Here is a 25,055-nt window from a genome sequence, read left to right on the forward strand (position 1 = left end):
GTCTATTAAAAACACATCACAACGGAACATTTGGAAAGCATTAACAGGATTGGACAAAGCCAGCATGGGTTTGTGAAAGGCAAATCATGCTCAACAAGGAAGAACTGGTGGATGTGTTTGGATTTTCAGAGGTTCCTGATAAGTTCCCTCATGAGAGATTAGTGAGCAATGTTAAAGCACATGGGTGGGGGTTCTGAAGAAGAATTAGGATTAGAATCAGAATCCCTGCAGAGTGGAAACAGGCCCTTCGGCCCAACAAGTCCACACTGGCCCTTCGATGAGTGACCCACCCAGACCCATTCCCCTACATTTACCCCTGACTAATTACCTACACTGTGGGCAATTTAGTGTGGCCAATTTACCTGACCTGGGCATCTTTTGGATTGTGAGAGGAAACCGGTGCACCTGGAGACACAGAGAGAATGTGCAAACTCCACACAGATAGTCGCCTGAGGCTGGAATCGAACTCAGTCCCTAGTGCTGAGAGGCTGCAGTGCTAACTGCTGAGCCACTGTGCCATCCGCACAGTGTCATTACCAGACTCAAAACTTTAACTCTGTCTCTCTCTCCGCAGATGCTGCCAGACCTGCTGAATTTCTCCAGCATTCTCTTTCTTTGTTTCAGATTTCCAGCATCTGCGGTATTTTGCCAGAAATTCCAACAGGGCTAGGCAGATGCAAGGAGGATGTTTTCCCTGAGTCAGAGCCAGGGGATGTACGGGGTAGACCATTCAGGACTGAAATTAGGAAAGATTTCTTCATTCAGAGGGAAGTGAACCTATGGAGTTTTTTTTTAACCACAGAAGGCTGTAAAGGCCAGGTCACAATATATTCAAGAAAGAGATAGATAAATTTCTTGAATTTTGAAGGCATTGAGGGTAAGGGGAGAAAACAGCAAGATGGCATTGAGAGAGATGGTCAATTATGATCCTATTGAATGGCAGAGCCAGGTTTGAAGGGCTGAATGGCCTGCTCACATTTCTAGTACTTATTCGAATCACAGATATTCAAGTAATTAATGCAAACTAACATCATGATGTTGCTCCTGTAGGAGTAATGTCAACAACTTGCATTTATATAGCAAACACCTCAAGGAGGGTAATCAAGAAAAAGATATCAGTCAAGGAGGAGAACATGATACAAAGGTATTTTTGAAGAGATGTAAAGGAAGATAGATGACAAGCCGGAGAAGAGGAGAGATGGAAAGAATTCTAAACTTTTGGGCCAAGGTAGATCCTTTAATGGCAGGACAGAGAGAGAGTGGAGTGCTTAAAAAGTCCAAATTAGATAAATGCAGGGATCTCTGATGCTTGGTGGAGGTTAAGGAGACAGGGAACAGCAAAGCCAATGAGGTTTCTGAATCTAAGGATAAGAGTTTTCAATTTGTGTGATGGCCTTATCAGAAGGCAATGTGAGTTAATGAATGGTGGGAGAAGATGACAGCACAGGGTAGTCTCAATGTAGCAGTGTATGGAATGTGAAGATGAGGAGACTGGCTGAGAGAGTATTGGAATTGTCTAGCCAGCAGATAACTAAGTTATCATTGAATGTTTCCCTCATGCATGAGCTAAGACAGGGTCCCAGGTAGACATTGTTCCAGTGGAGAGCTTTGGGGTGAGAAGCTGAATTCTTCAAAGCTGCTGGCTATCTGAATCAGCAGAGAGGGAACGGAGTGAGTAAACCAATCTTTCTGGTGCAAATTAGAAGTTATTATTGCCTTTGGAGAATCATAGAGTTGTACAGCATGGATATGGATCCTTGAGTCCAACTCATCCATGCCTAACGGACACCTAAACTGACCTAGCCCCATTTGTTAGCATTTGGCCCACATCCCTCTAAACCTTTCCTATTCATATACCCACCAAGATCCCTTTTTAATGTTGTAGGAGATAGTGAGTACTGCAGATGCTGGAGAGTCAGAGTCAATAAAGTGTGGTGCTAGAAAAGACACAGCAGGTCAGGCGGCATCTGAGGAGCAAGAGAGTCAACATTTCAGACATAACCCTTCAGCAGGACTGTTGTAATAAAATTGTACCAACCTCCACCACTTCCTCGGGCAGCTCATTCCATCCACATACCATCCTCAATGTGTAAAAGTTGCTTCTTAGGTCCCTCTTATATCTTTCCCCTCTCACCCTAAACCTATGGCCTTATGAAGAAAGGTTGGAAAAGCTTGGACATTTCTCTCTGGAGAGGAGGAAGAGAGGTGATCTGATCGAGGTATACAAGGTAATGAGAGGAATAGATAGAGACTTTTCCCCAGGGCAGGATTGACTGGTATGAGGGGTCATTGTTTTAAGATATTAGGAGGAAGGTTCTTTACGCAGAGAGTTGTGAATGCATGGAATGCAGTGTCAGCGCTGATGGTGGAAGCAGTCATTGGGGACATTTAAGTGACTGCTGGACAGACACATGGAGAGCAGTGAGTTGAGGGGTACCCAGGTTGTTATTCTATTTTACATTTAAACCTCAGCACAACATCGTGGGCCAAAGGGCCTGTTCTGTGCTGTACTTTTCTAAGTTCTATGTTCTAATTTTGGACTTGCTCCTGAAGAAGGGCTTATCCCCAAAACATCGATTCTCCTCCTCTTTGGATGCTGCCTGGCGCCATATGTTTCAACACTTGCCTTGTCCATGCCCATCATGATTTTATAAACCTCTATAAGGTCACCCCTAGCCTCTGATGTTCCAGGAAAAACAGCCCCAGCCTGTTCAGCCTCTCCCTATAGATCAAACTGTCCAACCCTGGCAACATCCTTGTAAGTCTTTTCTGAACCCTTTCAAGTTTAACAACATCTTTCCTCTTGCAGAGAGACCAGAATTCAATGCAGTATTCCAAAAGTGGCCTAACCAATGTACTGTACAGCTGAAACATGACCTGCCAACCCCTGTACTCGATGGACTGACTAATGAAGGCAAGCATACCAAATGCTGCCTTCACTTCTCTACCTGTGACTCCATTTTCAAGGAAGTATGAACCTACACTCCAAGGTCTCTTTGATCAGCAACACTCCCCAGCGCCTTACCATTGAGTGTATGAATCCTGACCTAGCTTCCAAAATGCAGCACCTCGCATTTAGCTAAATTACACTGCATCTCCCTCCCATTGGTCCATCTGATCAAGGTCCAGTTGTGGGAGCAAATTACTGCAGAGATTGGAATCGGAACTGAAAACGAATGCAGGTGATTACAGTGGGTCAGACAGCAGCAATGGAGAGACAGCAAGCTAACATTTTCAATTTAGATGACCCTTCATCAGTCCTGTTGTACTCTGAGATAACCTACTTCACTGTACTACAGGGGTTCCCACAGTCTCCCTGTGTCTGTGTGGATTTCCTCGGGGGGGTTAAGGTTTCTCCCCCAGTCCAGGGATATGCAGGTTAGGGTGGATTGGCCATGGGAAATCAAGGGTTCCAGAGATAAGGTGGGATGCTCTTCAGAGGGTCGGTGCGGACTCAATGGGCCGAATGATCTCTTCATTCATTGTGGGGCTTGTGTTGTTCCCTGAAAGCAAATGATGCACGGCCCAGTGCAGATCTCCCGGAGCTAATGCCCCATGTCTAACCCAGCTGCCCCTCTACAGGGACCTGCTGCAGAACTGGGTCGGGTGCCACCTCATGACGCTCCATCTCAGATTGACGAATGTTGGGGGAATTAACCGGTGAATGGTTTTGGGCTGGAGCAGTTTCACCACAACAGCTCCTCCTCTTTGTGCAGCGCGTCAGGGAGCGCCGCGTTATAATTCAGCTTTGAGGCAGCAGCTCAGGTAGGGAGCGAGGGAGAGACTGGCCAAAGGGAAGCATCTCAATGCCGCTCAACATGGGGATCAGCTGCATCAAACACAATCCCAGAGGTAAGAAACACCGCCAGCTGATCTCTCCTTTCAATGGCAAGAGAATGTGCACTAAATGTGGCGAATGGAGAAAAGAGAAAAATCTTTTGTTCCTTGCTGGGATTTGCTTGTCATTTCTACTGGCATTGAAAGGGGATGTTTAATTTCAATGTGAAATCACATTTTTGGCTTGTCGTTTGTAAATGACTCCATTTTCAGCTCAATTGCCAGACTCCTTTCTTTTTTTTTAAGAAAAAGGACTTCAATAGATTAATCATGAGGAATTAAACAAATGTAACGTCGGATATGTTGGAGTGGACTGATGGCTGCTAAAATTGCGCAAAGCTTTTTAAATCAGTGGGGTTTTTTTTAGTTTATCCATAGTAATCCCGAGATTTGATCGGTTTTGCCGCTCCTCTGGATTCTGCAGAATTCCCAAACAAGCCAATACTCAGGTTCAAGCAGGAGTGGGCTGGTGGAATGATCTTACAGGGAATCCCTCCAGACTTTCAACTGATGCTCGTCAATGGCCTTTCATTAACCCCTGTCATTCTCTTAATGTTTGAGGAAATGAAAATGAAAACTGCTTTGTTCTGGAAAGTGCTGACGTTATTGAGTATTGTTGCAGCTGTAACCACCTCAGCCAATGGAGAATATTCCAAAGGCTTAGAGGATTCAAGACCTGAGACACTAGATAATACCTAGCTCCTGACCTGCTTTGGTAGCCACAGCATCATTTAGCTGTCCCTTCAGATCAGTGGTGATCCTCGGGTCATTGTCAATGCCTTAGACAGATGCAGATCAGACAGGCTTGACATCTTTATGTTGTGCAAATACTAGCAAACGCATTTGGAGGAATTGCTGAGTCCAGTAGTAAGATGGTGTAGAGTATTATCAGTAAAAGCAAAATCCTAACCATGGGTCTACAGTCTGACCAATGCAATACAGTCCAAATATTTCAGACCCCACAATATTCACATTTCAAACCCAGTTTTAGTTTGAAGAAACATGCAAAGTCTGAACAGTCTTTGACAGGGATTACGATGACCCTCTCCCATGTGTCTGGTTTAACTTTGTTTGAGACTCAGAGCAATGTCCTCGAGCATTATTCAGGCACCATTTGCTTGGTTGCCACAGTCTTAGTGCAAACAGAAACCACTTCACAACAATGCTACATTGTGTGAATGTTTCTTTGGTAATTCGTACAAACTTGTTTGCTCCGATGTTATCAGTGCTTGCTGTTAAAACAGAACAAACCAAATACAGAAGGAATACACAGAAATACATGAATCGACATTAGGATTCTCCATGAACACCTCATATTCGAGAAAGCAATGATGGCCATCTCTGTTCACAAGGAACCAGATGGAAATTTTCCTCTTTCAACTGAGATTCTATGTTTAAAACCAAGGTCTTAATTTGGGCCATTTTAAAGATCATATTTTGGTTTATTAACAAAAGCTTCAACAATTATACTCTCAATTTTTTGGAGTGGTGACATTGTCCTTTTGCAACAAGATCCTTTGCAACCTGCAACAAACCACAGGTTGAGAGAAACATCTTTAACATGAATTCCTGACAGTGGCATTCCCTTTCTCAATGGAGTTCCTATTTCATCTACAATATTTAATAGGCTTCCTTTATACAAGTGAAAAATCACACAACATGAGGTTATAGTCCAGCAGGTTTATTTGGAAGCACTAGCTTTCATCTGGTGTTGATTGATTTTTAACTTTTTACACTCCAGTCCAACACTGGCACCTCCAAATCATTCTTTCAACAAGCAGGTGTTATTATAAGATATTTCTAATACGTTTTGGGAATCCCTAACTGCCAGAGCTCATTTTACCGCAACTGAATGAGATCATATTGGTAAAGATGAGGCAGAGGTGAAACCTTCACAATCTGATATCCCTCAGTTTTTGCAACAATAGAAAACTCAAATGAAACAAATACATTTTATTTAGAATCTGTTATTCTCAGAAAGTTCCTGTTGCTAATATTTCTCATAATACTGGCCCATAGTAAGTCATCCTCTTTAAAAACCAGAATACATAGTAAGTTGATTTTCTTTTAAAAATGGCTCTGATAGTCAAACTCACTAAACCCTAAAGGAGGGAGTTGGAAGATAGTGATGAAGATACAGATATAGAGACAGAAGTAGAGATTGGGTTGCCCAATGGATAAATCAATGGTATTAAAGATTATGAACTCATTTATTTTCGTCAGGTCAGTTGTTGAAATTGTTCATTTTAACCTGTTCAACAGTGAGGTTGAATTGCATAAAAATGGATACACTTAATGATTGACTTTGGCGGAAACACTGAATAGGCAAGAAAGAATCGACAGTCTGTTTCACACACCAACCAATCTTCTGTACTGAAGTCTGTATAATTGTTGTGATTGGAATGAAGCACGTCATATACAAGAGAAACAAATAGATAATTAGAGATGCAAATGTAGATATTTGATGTGTGGGGATTCTGGATTTGGTGAACCTGTGCTCAAGTGCCTAGAACGTTGGAGTCTTAAAGTGTTGACGTATAGATTGATTTTAAAATTCAGTAAACACCTATTTGTGCAACTTTGGCAAATGCTATCTCGGTCTGCAATGATAGACTGTTACCGTTTATTTATCTATTGCATATCCTGTTGTTTGATAGCAAGTTTTAAAACACAGGGACATTGTAAATCACTATCTCTTGTGCACTTTTATTATTGCCTATCAGTAAATACTTTATTTCCAGGAAATTGAAAAGCCTTGATAACTGCAGCCATGGTAGCTGTGTCTCGTTGAGTAGCAACAAACTGAAACTTGAGCTGCTCCAGTGACCACTTGCCACCTGCCAGCATTAAACATTAACAGCCAGTCACTCAGTACTGCACCTGTATTTATCTCTTGTTTATTTCTACAGTATAGGGCCAGCTACACTGACACCCCACTCCCCTTACTTTCTGCTACCAGTAAGACAAGTAAAACACTCTTTTTCAAACAATTATTATTCTGAATTATTATTTTTTTAATTCTTTTTTTATTTTGTGTGGGTTTTGTGCTCATCATAGGGCACATGTTATTGCTAGGGAATTAATCGTGTCTTAGGAAGGATATACCAAGGTTAGACAGGGGTCCCTCTGTCCTATTCCCACCATGTAGCTTCACTCCTATCTGAGACTCGAACTCTGGGCTGCATCAGGATGATTATTTATCCCATTTCCCATGCCAACCATCCAGTGACCTCTGAGTGAAATTGTCTTGAAGTGAGGTGAGTTTGTGATACAGGGCTATAATGAAAAGAGTGAGAGGGCATAACTCAATCCACAGATGACCCTTCCAGTCAGTGAGCAGAAAACCCTTTCATCCCATGATAGCTTAAAGAACATTTCACCCACTGTACTGTAGTTAATGCTGATTTTGGAGGGGTGGACAAAGTTTAAAAATCACACAACAGCAGGTTCCAGTCTAACAGGTTTATTTGGAGGCCCTAGGTTTAGTTTTCATGCATGTTTTTCAGGAGAGTATAAACTGATTTAAGATAGTCGTTTCACTGCTTTCAAATATGTTCCTGAAAATGTTACATATGCTGTCATAAAATATAGGCTTACAATACTATGCTAAATGTAACATTATTTTAAAAATATTAAATGGAATGAATCATGAGATGTTCAGTGTCAACCTCAAAAAGCCACACTGGCAATGTTTAGCGATTTCTTTTCTGCTATTGATGTGTTTCCATTGTCTGTCTGAGGGCTGTTGTGGCACGGTGGTAGTGTCCCTACCTCTGTGCCAGAAGATCTGGGTTTAAATCCCACCAGCTCCAGAGGAGTGTCACTAAATCTCTCTGAATGCATTGATTCAGAAATATCTAGTATCAGTCAGTCATGGGCTTGTTCTATGCAGAGTGGGGTTTTATTTATTCAGGACATTTGATAATAAATATTTAGGAAAAACATGCCAGAGCATGTCACAGTCCGTGAAATAGTTTCAAAATGGAATCACTGTTGTGGTTAGGAAACAGAGGAGCATATTTGTACACAGCAAGGACCCACATGCAGAAGTTATACCAATGACCAGGTTGTAGCTGTTGCTTGTGTGTTAAGTGTTAGTCTGGACATCAGGAGCCTTCCCAGCTTCAACAGTGTGCAGGATTCTTTACATCCACTGAGACAGAAGTCAAGGCCTAAGTTTATTGGGCGAAAGTGAGGACTGCAGATGCTGGAGATTAGAATCGAGGGTGTATTGCTGGAAAAGCACAGCAGGTCAGGCAGCATCCGAGAAGCAGGAGAATCAGCCATTCATCCGAAAACTCTGTGGGAAGTGAGAGAAGTGATTGCTGGGCCTCTTGCTGAGACATTTGTATCATCGATAGTCACAGGTGAGGTGCGGGAAGACTGGAGGTTGGCAAACGTGGTGCCACTGTTTAAGAAGGGCAGTAAAGACAAGCCAGGGAACTATATACCGGTGAACCTGACCTCAGTGGTGGGCAAGTTGTTGGAAGGAATCCTGAGGGATAGGATATACATGTATTTGGAAAGGCATGGACTGATTAGGGATAGTCAACATGACTTTGTGCTTGGGAAATCATGTCTCACAAACTTGATTGAGATTTTTGAAGAAGTAACAAAGAAGATTGATGAGGGCAGAGCAGTAGATGTGATTGATATGGACTTCAGTAAAGCGTTTGACAAGGTTCCCCATGGGAGACTGATTAGCAAGGTTAGATCTCATGGAATACAGGGAGAACTAGCCATTAGGATACAGAACTGGCCCATAGGTAGAAGACAGAGGGTGGTGGTGGAGGGTTGATTTTCAGACTGGAGGCCTGTGACCAGTGGAGTTCCACAAGGATCGGTGCTGGGCCCTCTACTTTTTGTCATTTACATAAATGATTTGGATGAGAGCATAAGAGGTACAGTTAGTAAGTTTGCAGATGACACCAAAATTAGAGGTGTAGTGGACAGCGAAGAGGGTTACCTCAGACTACAACAGGATCTGGACCAGATGGGCCAATGGGCTGAGAAGTGGTAGATGGAGTTTAATTCAGAAAAATGCAAGGTGCTGCATTTTGGGAAAGGAAATCTTAGCAGGACTTATACAGTTAATGGTAAGGTCCTAGGGAGTGTTCCTGAACAAAGAGACCTTGGAATGCAGGTTCATAGCTCCTTGAAAGTGGAGTTGCAGGTAGATAGGATAGTGAAGAAGGCGATTGGTATGCTTTCCTTTATTGGTCAAAGTATTGAGTATAGGAGTTGGGAGGTCATGTTGCAGCTGTACAGGACATTGGTTAGGCCACTGTTGGAATATTGTGTGCAATTCTGTTCTCCTTCCTATTGGAAAGATGTTGTGAAACTTGAAAGGTTCAGAAAAGATTTACAAGGATGTTGCCAGGGTTGGAGGATTTGAGCTATAGGGAGAGGCTGATAGGCTGGGGCTGTTTTCCCTGGAGCATCGGATAAAAATTATAAGGGGCATGGATAGGATAAATAGACAAAGTCTTTTCCCTGGGGTCAGGGAGTCAAGAACTAGAGGGCATAGGTTTAGGGGGAGTGGGGAAAGATATAAAAGAGACCTAAGGGGTAGCTTTTTCACGCAGAGGGTGGTACGTGTATGGAATGAGCTGCCAGAGGATGTGGTGGAGCTGGTACAATTGCAACATTTAAGAGGCATTTGGATGGGTATATGAATCGGAAGGGTTTGGAGGGATATGGGCTGGGTGCTAGCAGGTGGGACTAGATTGGGTTGGGATATCTGGTCGGCATGGGCGGGTTGGACTGAAGGGTCTGTTTCCATGCTGTACATCTCTATGACTCTATGACTCTACCAGGAATTGGTCTACCTGAAAGATGGTGTATCCAACATGGGAGCTCTACAATATTGCAATGGAGAATTTACTAGTTTTCATGGCCAAACCTCTTGAATGAGGCTTGAATCCACAACCTTCTAAGCGAGCTCCCGAGAGGGCAGACATAATATTCTCACTGAGGAGCCAGGAGGATCACTTTTTGTAAAATTTCCACAATATCCTACACTTTAGCCATGTCAGAGTTTCCAAATACAGTATCAATTGTATAATCAACTCTAACATCACCAGGTGAAACTGAGAGAACAGAGAAATACTTATTTGTGTACATTTTCGACATATTATAGCTCCTGTGGAATGGGTATGTCTAAAGGATATTTTGCTCAAAGATGTTTGTGTTGATTTGAGCCAGGCAAAGACAGGAGAATCAGTGCTCAATCTAGTTTGAAATTGTTATTACTAATAGTGTCACTACAATGAGTATTCCCAGCATCAATGGGAGAGTAGGGCGAGAGAGGACACTGAGTTTCAATTTTGTTTTCAGATTAGTTAATGATTTCCTTCATTTCATGCTTTTATCTGAATGACATATTTACTCTATGGAATTTCCCTGGCATGAACTTTGATAGTTGCAGTCACACAGGAACACACAGAAAAGTTAAAGATGTGACTGTTGCCACTGCATTGGAATGTAACTGTTGAGCAGGTGGAAATTTAATGTAACAAAGTGTCTGTCTGCAAAATCCTGTTTCAAAACTAACTAATGGCATTTACAGTGTGGGAGAGCCAGTGCAACTTACCCAGTGAGGTGCTCACATTACCTACCTGTGCTTTCAAAAATCTTGTTGCCACCTGACTCACTATTTCTTTTCTCTCTCACCAAGGAATGGCAGAAAGAGTCTTCTGAACACAATTTACGGCATCTAAGCTGTAATAAATCTTCCTGACAAAGTCGTTTGTGAACACAGTATTTCACTTTAACTGGACAGCTGTCAGGTGCTGCCTATCCATTTTCACTTCTCTCCGTTCGCAATACATCATGAGTATGTGGCTGAGCTTACTGATGTCATAACGTCATCACGCAGAATCAATTGTGGGACCCCGAGTCAATTCCTGTTTGTGAATCTGGCTAGTCAGGTACACATGGTCGGTGTGTGTCAAAGGGTGAGACCTGGCACCTCAAGCCTAGACCCCAATATGGCAGCAAAAGAATACACCAAAACCAATAAAAAGAAGGACCTGTACATTTCATGGCTGATACATTTCCCATATGTAAGTAAAGACAGCATAATCAGAAGCTGTTATGGTATTAAAAGGTTTTTTTTGGACGTGGTATTATATTTAACTTGTGTAAAAATGTGACTGGGATAATGTGATGACCTGGACCAGCACTAGAACAGGAGTACTGTCCTTGAGAGCAATATGAGGTTGTGCTCCAGGCAATGGTTTCCAAGGCACCAGATCGTTTTTATATTATGAAGCTTGGATTCGTTTTGACCTAAAATGAGGGGGCAGTGGATAGACGGTAAATCCTGAGACTTCTGAACAACGTTTTGGTATCCTGGCCTGTTGACACGATGAATTAGGAGTTATTTTCACATTTGTTCTGTAAAACAGCATGGTTATTTGAAGTGGACTTGATATTGGTGAGCATGTTGCAACCTGTGTTGGAGTTGGTGTTTTTGAGAGTGTTCCTAGCAACCTTCTGAGCACGTCAAGAATGAGGTGCACCAACTGGAGTTTCGATTTGCCTCACTCACTAAATGAAAGAGCAAAAACAGGCTGATCCAGTTTCCTGCTGGGTGTGAACAGTCAGAGACAGTCTGATATTTTTCAATTGTGTTTCTATTAATAGCTGTAACTACCAGAGGATTTAATGTGGTTATAAAATAATGTCAGAAGGTATACCTTCAGAACATTCTGTCCTCCTACATACTGATCCCAACCCTGATTTATAACTTCAGGGCTGGGTGGCAGAAGCTTTGGATAACCTGAACTATCATTCTGCCTCGTGCAATTTTATTTCAGTTTTGAAACCAGTGTCCATCCAGCCAAGGGAGTTAAGTTAATTTGGAGTTTACTGGGACCATAGGATGCTGAGCGGGGACCTTATAGATGTTTATAAAATCATGGGGGCTGTGGATAAGGTGAATAGCCAAGGTCTTTTCCCTGGGGGAGGGGAGTCCAAAACTAGAGGACACATGTTTAAGGTGACAGGGGGAAAATTTAAAAGAGACCTGAGGGGCAACTTTTTTTCTACAGGAAAGGTGGTTTGAATGTGGAGTAAACTGCCAGCGGAAGTTGTAGATGCAGGTGAAGTTACAGCATTTAAAGGATTTGGACAGACACATCAAGAGGAAAGGTTTAGAGGGACACGGGCCAAATGCAGGCAAATGGCACTAGTTTAGTTTGGGAAATCTGGTCGGCATGGACGAGTTGGGCTGAAGGGTCTGTTTCCATGCTGTATGACCCTGGTAGCCTGGGGTGTGATATGTACTGAATTAAACACACACAACTCCTGATCCAATCTCAGGCTGAAAAACAAATTCAGGACAAGTCCCAACAGTTACAGTGACACATTCCGCCAGGAGCATACAAAGCGAAAACCACACAGTAACTATTAAAAGAGCCCAAGGAATGTACACCTTACATCAATGAAACAAGTCTGAGGAGTATTTCATCATAATCCCAGTTCACCATTTAGTCCCAACTATGATGGCATGCTGTGCCTGATTACCAAGCATCCAGGATTGACCCGGAATCTTCAGGAATTTATGATTCATCTCCTCGACTCTGCTGTTGCCAAGAGAAAGGCTGTTTGACAGCTGGGCAGATTGGGAGCATGTTTTTTTGAAAAATTCATTCTCAGGACATGGGTGTCCCTAACTAGGCCAGCATTTGTTGCCCATCCATCAGTACCCTTGAAAAGATGGTCCTTAAAGCCTCCAGCACAACATTCACCCAGAATAAACAACCCAAATGCTCCTTTTAAACTAACTTGATGATCAACTATATGAAATAGTTTATCATCCTGACCAAATGGAATTGAATCTTTGCAACTGAGTGGTTGAATCTGGGATGTCCTTAGAGTGTAGGGCTTGGTATGACACAGTATGAGGGCTTCCTTAATGGGATAGACATGGCCAGTAGGATTGATGTGTTATCAAAAGTCTTGGAAATTGCAATAGACAAACACCTTGGTGTATAATCACCTAAGAAATCTTCAAAGCCCTAGCACCAGCTTTCTTTGCAGTCAGTTTATTTACACTGAAGAAGCAATGATTGTCAACCAGCTGACAGGAAGATCTGGAATATTCTACTTGTCCAACAGGACTGTGCATGATCAGGCTTTGTCTGAAATATTTTGCCATTGCTGGTAGTTCATGATAGCACGGCACAGTAGAGGATGGTCATGGTGTAGAATGAATACGATTTCTCCCTTTTGTATCCCAGTGTCATATTGTGCAGCCCAGTTTTGGCACCACCTCTAGGACAGCTGCTGAGAGAGGTATTTGTCCCAGTGTGAGCAAAGAAAGAACCAGTGAGCCCTGTTATGAACTAGGCCAGACCACTCAAAATATTCTTAAGCAGGCAGCCCAGACCATAACTTTGTAATTTGTTTCGGTAAGTGTATAGTGAAAGTTACCCGGAGTAAGTTAGCAAGGTTGACTACCAGGTTTTAAAACAGACAAAAATGTATTCAAAATTACAGAATGAAACACAGAGGACAGAATGAAGAACACCCACAGAACTCAGACTATCCCAAACAAGACTTACATATGCTGTTCCAAATATACAAAACAGTCCAAATAAACAAACCCCCTTAAACACAGGAAAAATGAAGCAGAGTCCTACAGGTTGAAGTTAGAAGGGCAGAAGGAGAGAGAGTCTAGCAGCTTGTTTCCACACAGCCCACTGCTCCACTGACTCAACCAAGACTTCAGTTTCTCCCTTTCATTATACATGTTACTTCTAAAACATAAGCTTTGGCCTAAAGTCTCATTTGCTTACGTGTAATCAAAAAGGCCATCATCCTTGTACCAAACCAGTCAATTCGGAGCCTGAGTGGTTTCTGATCCCTCTGAAAAAAATCCGAGGGACTCAGTATCTTTTGAGGAAAGGAAGAACTTTTAGAAAACAGATGTGCTTTGTGACAGCCCTCAGTGATCCCCAGCTGCCGAGCTAAGAGTGTGTAACTCTTTCAAATTTGCCTTTTTTATCCATGGAATAATGAGTGGTTTTAGAAGGGCAAAAGTGGCCTTCTCCTGTCCCGTCTGATTTGATGAGCCATTAATACTGACTTTGACTAACTTGTTTTGGTAGAATTCTTCCCATTGTTATTTGAACAATCTGTTGCAAATAGTCAGGGATGATGTTTTGCCTTCCTGGGTTCTGAGCCAACAACAAAAAACTAAACAAGTCCTTATCATGTCAGTACCACTGTGAGGCAAGGCCATTTATAACTAGTTGCCTGATCTTCCCAAAAAACGGTGACTCATGCTGCAATGTACGACTATCTGACTGACCAATAGCGCATTCATTCTTTAAATAACCTGGTTATTCAACGTGCAAGCAGATACAATACAAACACAAGCGATAAGACACAATACTCCACCTGGTTCTCAAACAAGTTCCACAAAGATATCATTGTTGGTGAATTCACATGGGTCCAGAAAGCTTAAGTAATTCTCTGCATCACCAAGTATTCCACCAGCCTTTACTCCCTCAGGTAGCTGAACAAAATACGGCAGTAACATTTGAAAGATTTGAATGTGAAAGATTTTTGCAGCTGATCAATTGCACTGTTATAAATCTAATCAGTAACAATATTGTTCATGACTATATGGTGGCTCAGTGGTTAGCACTGCTGCCTCACAACAGCAGAGACCTGGGTTCGATTCCAGCCTCGGGCGACTGTCTGTGTAGAATTTGCACATTCTATCAGTGTGGGTTTCCTCCGGGTGCTCCGGTTTCGTCCCACAATCCAAAGATGTGCAGGTCAGGGTGGGTTGGCCATGGGAAGTGCAGTGTTGTTGGGATAGAGTGGGTCTGGAAGATTGGAGAGACAGGTTGGGCTGAATGGCCTCTATCTGCACTGTAAGTGATTTCTGCCATCAATACCTTTGCCACTTGATGAGAATAGCTGACTACAGTTTCTGAACTTTAAAAAATAAAGTTTCTCTTATACATACTGGTGAAAAGTAGTGGTGTCCAGGCCATGAAGCTGTTACTGATTGTTCTAAGACCCTCATGTGGAAGCAAGCCTGCTCTCCTTATCCTTAGCTAGTCTGATTTGTAAATGACTCCAGGCCCACATCAATGTGAGTGATTCTTAAATAGCCAAACATTCCGCTCTGGTCAAGAACATTAGGGACAGCCAAGAAATGTTGGCCTTGCCAGTGATATCCACATCCTCTGAAAACTGAAGAAATGATGAGGGCACGTTATATCAACTAGGCATACATTCCTCTGACCATGGAGACTCTGGGATTAAGTCATCAAGATACTGAAGACTATAAATAGATCGTTAAAAATCACACAACACCAGGTTATAGTCCAACAGGTTTAATTGGAAGCACACTAGCTTTCGGAGCGACACTCCTTCATCAGGTGATTGTGGAGGGCTCGATCGTAATACAGAATTTATAGCAAAAATTTGCAGTGTGATGTAACTGAAATTATACATTGAAAATTTGATTGTCTGTTAAGCCTTTCATCTGTTAGAATACAGTGATAGTTTCACTTCTTTCATGTGTAAATCACAAAACCCTTTTTTTTAAAGTTGCATTCTCGGGTTAGCTGTTAACAATGGTGATAGCTAGACAATATGTTGAAGGTGTTAGCCACCTGTGTTCTCTGTCTATGACCTGATGTTTAGATTGATTCCAATCTAAAAAGTGAGATAACAGAGTTTTACATAAATTCATGCAGTTTTTGAGCTCAAAGTTCTACATGAATGTATGTGGTTTTTGAGCAAAGTGCAATATAACCCTTAAAGTACCAAAACAATTCACCACACAAAATATATGTGTGCATGTGGGTCTTTGTCTGTCCGTCTGTGTGTGTGTCTGTCTGGGGTGGGGGTTGTGAGTGTGAGAAAGTGCATGAATTTATGTAAAACTCTGTTATCTCACTTTTTTGATTGGAATCAATCTAAACATCAGGTCATAGACAGAGAACACAGGGGACTAACACCTTCAACATATTGTCTAGCTATCACCATTGTTAACAGCTAACCCGAGAATGCAACTTTAAAAAAAAGGGTTTTGTGATTTACACATGAAAGAAGTGAAACTATCACTGTATTCTAACAGATGAAAGGCTTAACAGACAATCAATTTTTCAATGTATAATTTCAGTCACATCACACAGCAAATTTTTGCTATAAATTCTGTGTTACGATCGAGCCCTCCACAATCACCTGATGAAGGAGTGTCGCTCCGAAAGCTAGTGTGCTTCCAATTAAACCTGTTGGACTATAACCTGGTGTTGTGTGATTTTTAACTTTGTACACCCCAGTCCAACACCGGCATCTCCAAATCATAAATAGATTGGACAGGGTCAAAATACATTGGAGCTGGGCCACCTGTCACAAAGTTCAGGAAAAGCATCTTTACTCAATGACTTTCTCTTCCTCTGAACAATTTGATTTTTTTTATGTGAGACTAAAACTTGGTAGATTTTGTAAGGAATATTGAAGTGTGGAATGAAGTGTGAATTGGAGTCGATTGGCATTTCCACTCAATCAGCCATTTTCTAACTGAGTGATGGAACAGGCTTGATGGGTTGAATGGCCCACCACTGTGAAAATGTTTGATTCACTTCTTCCAGCCCTGATCCCCCCCCTCCATCGTTTGTCTTTGAGTCGCAGTGTTAGTGGTTCAACAGAAATGGAATGTGGAAACATAATAGGTTCTACAAAATGCTTCAAATGCAAATATTTAGTACAAACAAGGAAGCAATATTGTCAGGTCTGTGGCTATGGAACCTACTCCCTGGTAATTGTTCTTGTAGGTGGTTCACTCTGCATCTCAGTTAGAGCTGTGTTAAATGTTACATGGATGATGCAAAGTGTAAGTAATTATCCGGTGTTGGATAATTTCTTAAACATATGGTGGGCAGTAAAACAGAGTAATGCTCAGCTGTTTGTACCAAACTCTTTGTAACCCTGTCCTACACACACCAGTGTAACACTAAGCCCTTTTCTATGTCATGTATTTGCAGAATATGAACAAAGAAATAAGCCACGGTCTGCTTGTGGAAAAAAGCCAAATCATCTTCAAACCCAAGCTCCCTCACTCAGTCCCCTTTTCTTCCATCCGTACACCAAAGGGTCACAAATAAAGATGGACTCGTCCCATCACTGTGCATGGAGGAAGTCAGGCTTCTGTAATGGGATCACCTTTACCAACCGTCCAGTTCTCATCCAGGAGAAAGTGAGGTTGAAGATCACAAAGACAGAGGAGTCGTGGCAAGGAGGAATGCGACTAGGCTGCACAATTTTCGACCCCTCCCTGATGCACCCCGATGCCCTTCCCAAGTTTGTGTGCCCAGATCTGGAGGAAGCGCATGGCTTCTGGGTCAGTGCATTACCCCAGCAGTGCATTCATGAGGGAAGTGTCATCTCATTCTGGGTGAACAGCCAAGGACACTTCCTGTACTGTGTAAACGAAGGAAGGGAATATCTCCTCATGAAAGGATTGCTGGTGTCTTGGCCATTGTGGGTCATCATCGATGTATATGGAACAACACGAGAAGTCCAGCTTCTAGGTGAGGATACTTTTGAAAGATGTGATAGAACATTTCATTACATCATACTCTGTCATTTCTTGTGCAGTCTGGCTTATATTAGGCCATTCCTGTACTGATGGCCCTGTGGGTAAACACACCATGGGATATGCTATTGAGTCACAGAGGTCAGAGAGGCCAAGTATGGTCACTGCTCTGTGACACGTTAGCTCATTCCAGACAGTGCAGCTTGAAGCACTGCCGTTGACCTTAGTGCTCCACATGAGGAAGAGAAAATTAGCTGGGACTCTGGTGAGTCAGTGATTTGTGCCCCGCATCCCATGTAGATGTGTCAGGGCAGATTTAGTTTCTGTTGTGAAGCCTGATGCAGGTGAATAGCCCCCACAGCTGTGGATCCATGATTCCCCCAGCTGTGTTCACTCGACTTGAATGAGCTTCTTGGGAGCCCCAGGATTGCAGCCCAGTGAAAATCAGAAGCATTGAGAGCGTGGGTGAAATTGGCAAAATTGAAAATCCGTCAGTTCAAAGCGATGTTAAAAGTTAAACACTAAAACGGAGAGGATTCCATTTGCACTAAGTTCCACCCAAAGTGTCAGCATAGAGAGACACCCACATCTACCCTCCCAACCACATTTATTCAATTATTAAATGCGGTGATTTTAATTTGGACTCATCCAAATTTAAGTCACATGTTTCTAAAGACTGCAGCTCACTATAATATCAACATGAGGATTGATTATACTCAAAGCCTGAAGCACTTGAGTGGCAATTGCCTGGATGATGTGGTGGTAATGATGATGAAGCTGTCAGTATTTGCTTGGGATTTCACCATTGGAACTGACAGCAATATTTGAGATTCCACAACTGGAAAGTGTTACACAGAAATCTCAAAGTTGCTGTCGGTGATTATACAATGCTCCAGAGGATATACTCTCAAGGTCACCCAGAGAGAAGTTGCGAAGCAGTCAATGAATTGACAAAAACTCTCATTTTGAAACTGCTCGCTTTACTGCAAAAACATTCTTTAAAAAGCTACACCTTTTGGAATGGGGTGTAATTATGTTTTTGCCAGCGTACAAGTTTATAATTATTGATAAACAGCTTCATGTTTCCTGATTTAAGCTGTCCTTTGATTTGTGGAATGTCAAATTTCCCCATTGTGAAAAGAATCCCAAACATTATTATATTAATGTTGGTCAAATTTAATTTACGTTTCCGCTCCAGTCTTAATCCAGTCATAACCATTTATTCAACCATCCGTAAACTTCAACTAATAGGTTGAGATGCTTTTAATTTTAGCTTTCTGTCTGTGAGATTAATTCAATGTGATTGACTCCTTGTCCTGGTCACTGATATCACTCCTGGACTTGTCACAGATTTATCCTGCTGTTGGGAAAGGGGAAGTCTCTCCCATCGGGATCGTTAGGTCTTTGTGGACAGCAGTAAGCAAAGTTGTTTCACATCTGTTGTGCCTTTAGAGGGTTATGATTTCATAGATTGAGTTAATATAATCCAATCTAGGACGAGTGATAATGACACTACACTCGTTTAAACCTCAGAGCCTGGTTCTCTCGGGGAAGCTCCAGCAAGCTGACAGTGGCCTCCTTCAGTTTACAGCTTAAATAGTTGGTTAGATAGATCACGTGACACATCCAGTTCCTTTAATTTCCTCGGTGTCACATTCAGTGTATTCAGCTCTTAAAGCTGGTAAATCAGGATCTCCAGGTCACCATTGGTTGTACACTTGATATACTTCATGTGTGTAATAGGACATTGTACACATAGTTAATAAACCTAGGCATGGACAGATTGTTACTAATGAATTAGATGAAACTACGAATTACAGAATGTGATTGTTTCAGATTAACGGTGCTTCATTTCCTAGTCTGTATTGCTATGCTCAATCTGCTAAACTAAATACTTGTGTTTTTACCTCTTCAGATCCCTCCATGACTTGTGTCTCCCAGAACAAATCAGCACCGCAGCCGTCCCTCCCTGTTCGAGTGAACAAACCCCAAACATCTAGTTCTTATACGTCAGCTTCTTGTACAACACCACCCAAAGGTGAGAGCAATTAGCAACACCCAGGCGCCCTGTTGTTAGTTCCTAAGAACAATTAAATTTCAGAAAGGTTGAGAAGCATTGAGGAGGGAAAGTGATTTGAACTCAGCTCAGCCTTTTCGTCTTTTCTCAACCAGGTGATCCAAAATTAAATAATTTAAGAAATCGTCTACCCAGATTTTTTTTAAAAAGTTAATAACTGTCTGAATCTGTCACAGCTTTTACATGCTGGTGTCTGGGAAGAGGCCGGTATCTTTGTGAAATGAACTCCCTTGATTGATCTCAGTGAGAGCACTGGGTGGAGACCGTCCTATCAGAATGCACCTCAGCGTTGCGAGTTGAACCCTTGTGGTTCTTACCATCCATTATTGATAATTGTTCTAAACACTATCACTGCAACACTTTCTCTGTAACACGATCTCAGCAACACCAACTCTGCAACATTATCAAACCTGTAAGTGTTAACTGCAAAATCAAGTCCATAACTTAACTGATGCTACAAATTATAAAGAGCAAAGTTGCAGGCTGGATTGGTACCTGTTTTCAGTGCAGTAATCAGTAGCCAGCGTGGAGAATAAATTGTTTTAACCCTTTACTTTTAGTTGCTCTGAAACGAAGATGCTCACTCTGAAAGGTAGTGTCTGATCTATACTGCACCCTTTAAGCCAATCAGGAAAAGGACCTGTTGCAAATTCTGTTGAGTGGACTAACACGTAATTCACCGTATCATAAGATTGGGCGGCATGCTGGCTCAATGGTGAGCACTACTGCCTCACAGTGCAAGGGACCTGGGTTTGATTCCAGCCTCGGGAGACTGTGCTAACCCCACACAGGCGTTGTCCCTGTGTTTGCATGGGTTTCCTCCCACAGGTCAGCGATGAGCAGGTTAGGTGGATTGACAGTGGGCAATGCAGGTTTACAGGCCCAGAGTAGGGGGGGTATGCCTGGTTGGCATACTCTTTGGAGGGTCGAATGGCCTGATTCCACATTTTAAGGGTTCTATGATAAAATGTGAGGGCACTACTGCCAAAAGGTGACCCTGCCTAAGGACCATCTGCTTTCTGTTATCAAATCAGTTCACCTGCATAATTCAGGAGCCTCCAATTTCCCTCAAAGCTTTATGAAACTCAAAAGCTTAATTATAGAGTCATGGAGTCATAGAGATGTACAGCATGGAAACAGACCCTTCGGTCCAACCCATCCATGCTGACCAGATATCCCAACCCAATCTAGTCCCACCTGCCAGCACCCAGCCCATATCCCTCCAAACCCTCCCTATTCATATACCCATCCAAATGCCTCTTAAATGTTGCAATTGTACCAGCCTCCACCACATCCTCTGGCAGCTCATTCCATACACGTACCACCCTCTGCGTGAAATAGTTGCCCCTTAGGTCTCTTTTATATCTTTCCTCTCTCACCTAAACCTATGCCCTCTAGTTCTGGACCCCCCCACCCCAGGGAAAAGACTTTGTCTATTTATCCTATCCATGCCCCTCATAATTTTGTAAACCTCTATAAGGTCACCTCTCAGCCTCCGACGCTCCAGGGAAAACAGCCCCAGCCTGTTCAGCCTCTCCCTGTAGCTCAAATCCTCCAACCCTGGCAACATCCTTGTAAATCTTTTCTGAATCCTTTCAAGTTTCACAACATCCTTCCACTAGGAAGGAGACCAGAATTGCACACAATATTCCAACAGTGGCCTAACGAATGTCTTGTACTGCCGCAACATGACCTCCCAATCCCTGTACTCAAAACTCTGACCAATAAAGGAAAGCATACCAAATGCCTTCTTCACTATCCTACCTGCGACTCCACTTTCAAGGAGCTATGAACCTGCACTCCAAGGTCTCTTTGTTCAGCAACACTCCCTAGGACCTTACCATTAAGTGTATAAGTCCTGCTAAGATTTGCTTTCTCAAAATGCAGCACCTCGCATTTATCTGAATTAAACTCCATCTGCCACTTCTCAGCCCATTGGCCCATCTGGTCCAGGTCCTGTTGTAATCTGAGGTAACCCTCTTCGCTGTCCACTACACTTCCAATTTTGATGTAATCTGCAAACTTACTGACTGTACCTCTTATGCTCGCATCCAAATCATTTATGTAAATGACAAAATGTAGAGGGCCCAGCACCGATCCTTGTGGCACTCCACTGGTCACAGGCCTCCAGTCTGAAAAATAACCCTCCACCACCACCCTCTGTCTTCTACCTTTGAGCCAGTTCTGTATCCAAATGGCCAGTTCTGTATCCAAATGGCTAGTTCTCCCTGTATTCCATGAGATCTAACCTTGCTAATCAGTCTCCCATGGGGAACCTTGTCGAACGCCTTACTGAAGTCCATATAGATCACATCTACTGCTCTGCCCTCATCAATCTTCTTTGTTACTTCCTCAAAAAACTCAATCAAGTTTGTGAGACATGATTTCCCATGCACAAAGCCATGTTGACTATCCCTAATCAGTCCTTGCCTTTCCAAATACATGTACATCCTGTCCCTCAGGATTCCCTCCAACAACTTGCCCACCATTGAGGTCAGGCTCACCGGTCTATAGTTCCCTGGCTTGTCTTTACTGCCCTTCTTAAACAGTGGCACCACATTTGCCAACCTCCAGTCATCCGGCACCTCACCTGTGACTATCGATGATACAAATATCTCAGCAAGGGGCCCAGCAATCACTTCTCTAGTTTCCCACAGAGTTCTTGGGTACACCTGATCAGGTCCTGGGGATTTATCCACCTTTAACCGTTTCAAGACATCCATCACTTCCTCCTCTTTAATATGGACATTTTGCAAGGTGTCACCATCTATTTCTGTACATTCTATATCTTCCATATCCTTTTTCACAGTAAATACTGATGCAAAATACTTGTTTAGTATCTCCCCCATTTTCTGCGGCTCCACACAAAGGCTGCCTTGCTGATGTTTGAGGGGCCCCATTCTCTCCCTAGTTACCCTTTTGTCCTTAAAAGATTTGTAAAAACCCTTTGCATTCTCCTTAATTCTATTTGTCAAAGTTATCTCATGTCACCGTTTTGCCCTCCTGATTTCCCTCTTAAGTATACTCCTACTCCCTTTATACTCTTCTAAGGATTCAGTTACCACCTCGTGAAATTCCAGTGTATTATAAAGAAATTAACCTATCCTTTCCCAAAATGACTTGTGTTCTGAATGTTTTAAAATAAAACTTCTAATATTTATAAGTTATTTTCTAATGTCTTTAAAGCATTTCTCTCGCAGCTACAGTAAATAATTGAAAATTGGAATATTTCATGTGTTGACTAGTCCAGCAATACAGGTCAAATAAGAATATTAACCAATCCTTGATAATTCAGTGTAGATTTGTCTTTGTCAAAGAAAAAACATCTTTCGCTAATATACTAACCATCTGAACCTTTTATTTTCAGATACTTCTGGTTCCAGTTCTTCTGTTCCTAAAGTATCATCAACTGCTTCACCCCAGGGTCCTGCATCTGTGGATGAAGAATGTATTGTTTGCTGTTCTTGCCAGGTTGACTCAGTGTTATACAGATGTGGACACATGTGCGTGTGCTACAGCTGTGGCCAGAAGCTCCTCAGCAAGAATTCTAAATGCCCAATCTGCAGGCAACCCATCAAAGAGATCATCAAAACTTACCGCAGTTAATACCTGCAGGTTAACATATGAACTGACTTGGTCTGAGCTTTTGAGTGACATTTCTTTCAGTGTCAGCAGCTTGGCTCACTATCTTATGAATCATCTGTTCTGCAGCACTTGACATGGTGACCACGAGGTAGTTAATCCAGTGGGAAATGCAGGGGGAGTATTGAAATGCCGAACAGGCAAGAGAAGGCTGACATGGGGTTGACAAGGTTATGAAGAAATGGACGTGCAGTTTGTGTAGGAGAACAAGATGCTATTAAAGGCACTAATGAAAGAAAGTCAAGTTAGGATGGGCAGCAGCGGAAAAAGTTCCACAATGTGACTCCAGTTAGAGAAGTAAGTTTTGAACCAGAAAGCGGAAGTAGCCCCAGTTGTTGAAGGCAAACAGCTAAAAATGGGAATGAGGTTCCAAACAAAGAAAATTGGAGGGGCTTTTTAGTGAGTCAACTGGGAGAGGTGAAGCATAATTGAAGGACACACACAATAACAATCTACAAACCTCTTGGGTCAATATTATCTAAGCTTTTGGATATTACCTATTCATTGTCCATAGATCCCCACTCCTTCAGAAATGGCATGTCAGCCTCTATCCAATGATTAAGCAGCTGACGTGGGATAGGTTTAACAAAAAAAACAACCACCTCGACCTTTTTTGGATTTGCAAAACAATTTTCTTATTTCTTTACCTCGGAAACGTCAGGGTGTATGGGGTAGATTTCTGGGATTCACACTGTCATCCTGTGAGAGATAAACCTGAATGATAGGCAGACATCACTCTGACACTCACTTTAACATGTTGGTTCTGTGCTGCAGATTTATATTGTGCTCTTGTCATTGATTCAGTGAAATGAAATGTTAATGTTTGATCAGAGCCTAACAATCAGAATGAAGGCCTTGTGCTTATGTAGATGTTACCATGTCCAGCTGTGTCAGCTTCTGGGACCTCTGAGCTCCCTCCAACATTTCTCATTTTCCTGATTTTAATTGCCGCACAATTAATGAATGTTGCTTGTTACCTAGGCTCTAACTTTTCTAAGTCCCCTCCTTAAACCTGTCCCTTTTAAGGCCCTCCTTAACTCTATTCCCTTGGCCAATCTTTCTTTCCTGTTTTCCGTTAGCTCCTTAAGTATCTCAATGTCCCAACAATGATCCTATGAAATGCTTTGCCCAATTTTCCTGTGTTATAAGAGCTGTTTATAAGTGCAAATTCCTGTGTTAGGATGTTTCAACTTGTACATTTTTTATAATGATTGAACTCATGGTTTTATAATGTACATAAATGATTTATATTTTTTATAAAATGATGATGTCTTGTTTTTATTAAATATTAGTTTCTAGAATTGCAAGGAAGCACTTACTGTGTGTTGTTAGAGATAATATTGTTAGACATCGTCCACCCTATCATCCAATATGTCTTCACCAAGTTGAGAGAAAGACCATATGGAGTGATTAGCTTCCATGGCTGTTTGTGACTCATTTTCACTGTAGAAGCTGAAGCCAAACTTCCCGCTTGTCCCAAGGCAGACGGAACCATAGTCATCAGGAGGTTGTAGCTTTGAATAATGAGAAAACTCAATGCTCTGGGCTACAGAGATTTAACAAGTCTGTCAAGGACCCCAGGCCTTGCTGTGATTTAGTTATATCTACTGGAAAATACCGACATAGGAACGTTTGGTGGGAAGACCATTGGGTTTACATCTGCCAAAGTTGCCTAGACACAACAGCCAATTGGATAAAATCTGATCTGAGACCCCACACTCAAAACAAATGATCAGTATTGGAAGAAATTGTAAAAAAACCAAAAATGTCTTTCTTCTAATTGTGTCATTTGTCCAACCAGTAGCTTAAGAATGCAGTTTGGAAAGATTCTAGTGTTAGTATTTGATTAATTCAGTGTTACATATTCTCTATTCTAAGCAGTAGTGTTAGGTATTGTTCTTGACATTGGGACCAACTTTAAAACAGCAAACC

At 42.1% G+C, this 25,055-nt stretch overlaps 1 protein-coding gene across 1 annotated transcript; it reads left to right on the forward strand.

The window, feature by feature from the left end:
• Positions 1 to 3,716: 3,716 nt before the first annotated feature.
• LOC122556830 (E3 ubiquitin-protein ligase NEURL3-like) lies at positions 3,717 to 24,424 on the forward strand. Its single transcript, XM_043704057.2, has 4 exons — positions 3,717 to 3,852; positions 16,854 to 17,399; positions 19,320 to 19,442; positions 22,849 to 24,424. The coding sequence occupies exons 1-4, from the start codon at positions 3,807 to 3,809 to the stop codon at positions 23,085 to 23,087; spliced, it is 954 nt and encodes a 317-aa protein (XP_043559992.1). The 5' UTR covers positions 3,717 to 3,806; the 3' UTR covers positions 23,088 to 24,424.
• The last annotated feature ends 631 nt before the right edge of the window (positions 24,425 to 25,055 follow it).

Source organism: Chiloscyllium plagiosum, unplaced genomic scaffold (genome assembly GCF_037043375.1).
Source record: "Chiloscyllium plagiosum isolate Xiang-an unplaced genomic scaffold, Cpla_swu_hap1 HiC_scaffold_16, whole genome shotgun sequence".
Taxonomy (NCBI): Eukaryota; Metazoa; Chordata; class Chondrichthyes; order Orectolobiformes; family Hemiscylliidae; genus Chiloscyllium; species Chiloscyllium plagiosum.

Coding starts and splice junctions, on each gene's coding strand:
- LOC122556830 (XM_043704057.2), top strand. CDS start 3,807: ATGCCGCTCAACATGGGGATCAGCTGCATCAAACACAATCCCAGAG. Junction 17,400..19,319: donor ACGAGAAGTCCAGCTTCTAG/GTGAGGATACTT, acceptor TTACCTCTTCAG/ATCCCTCCATGACTTGTGTC. Junction 19,443..22,848: donor TTGTACAACACCACCCAAAG/GTGAGAGCAATT, acceptor TTTTATTTTCAG/ATACTTCTGGTTCCAGTTCT.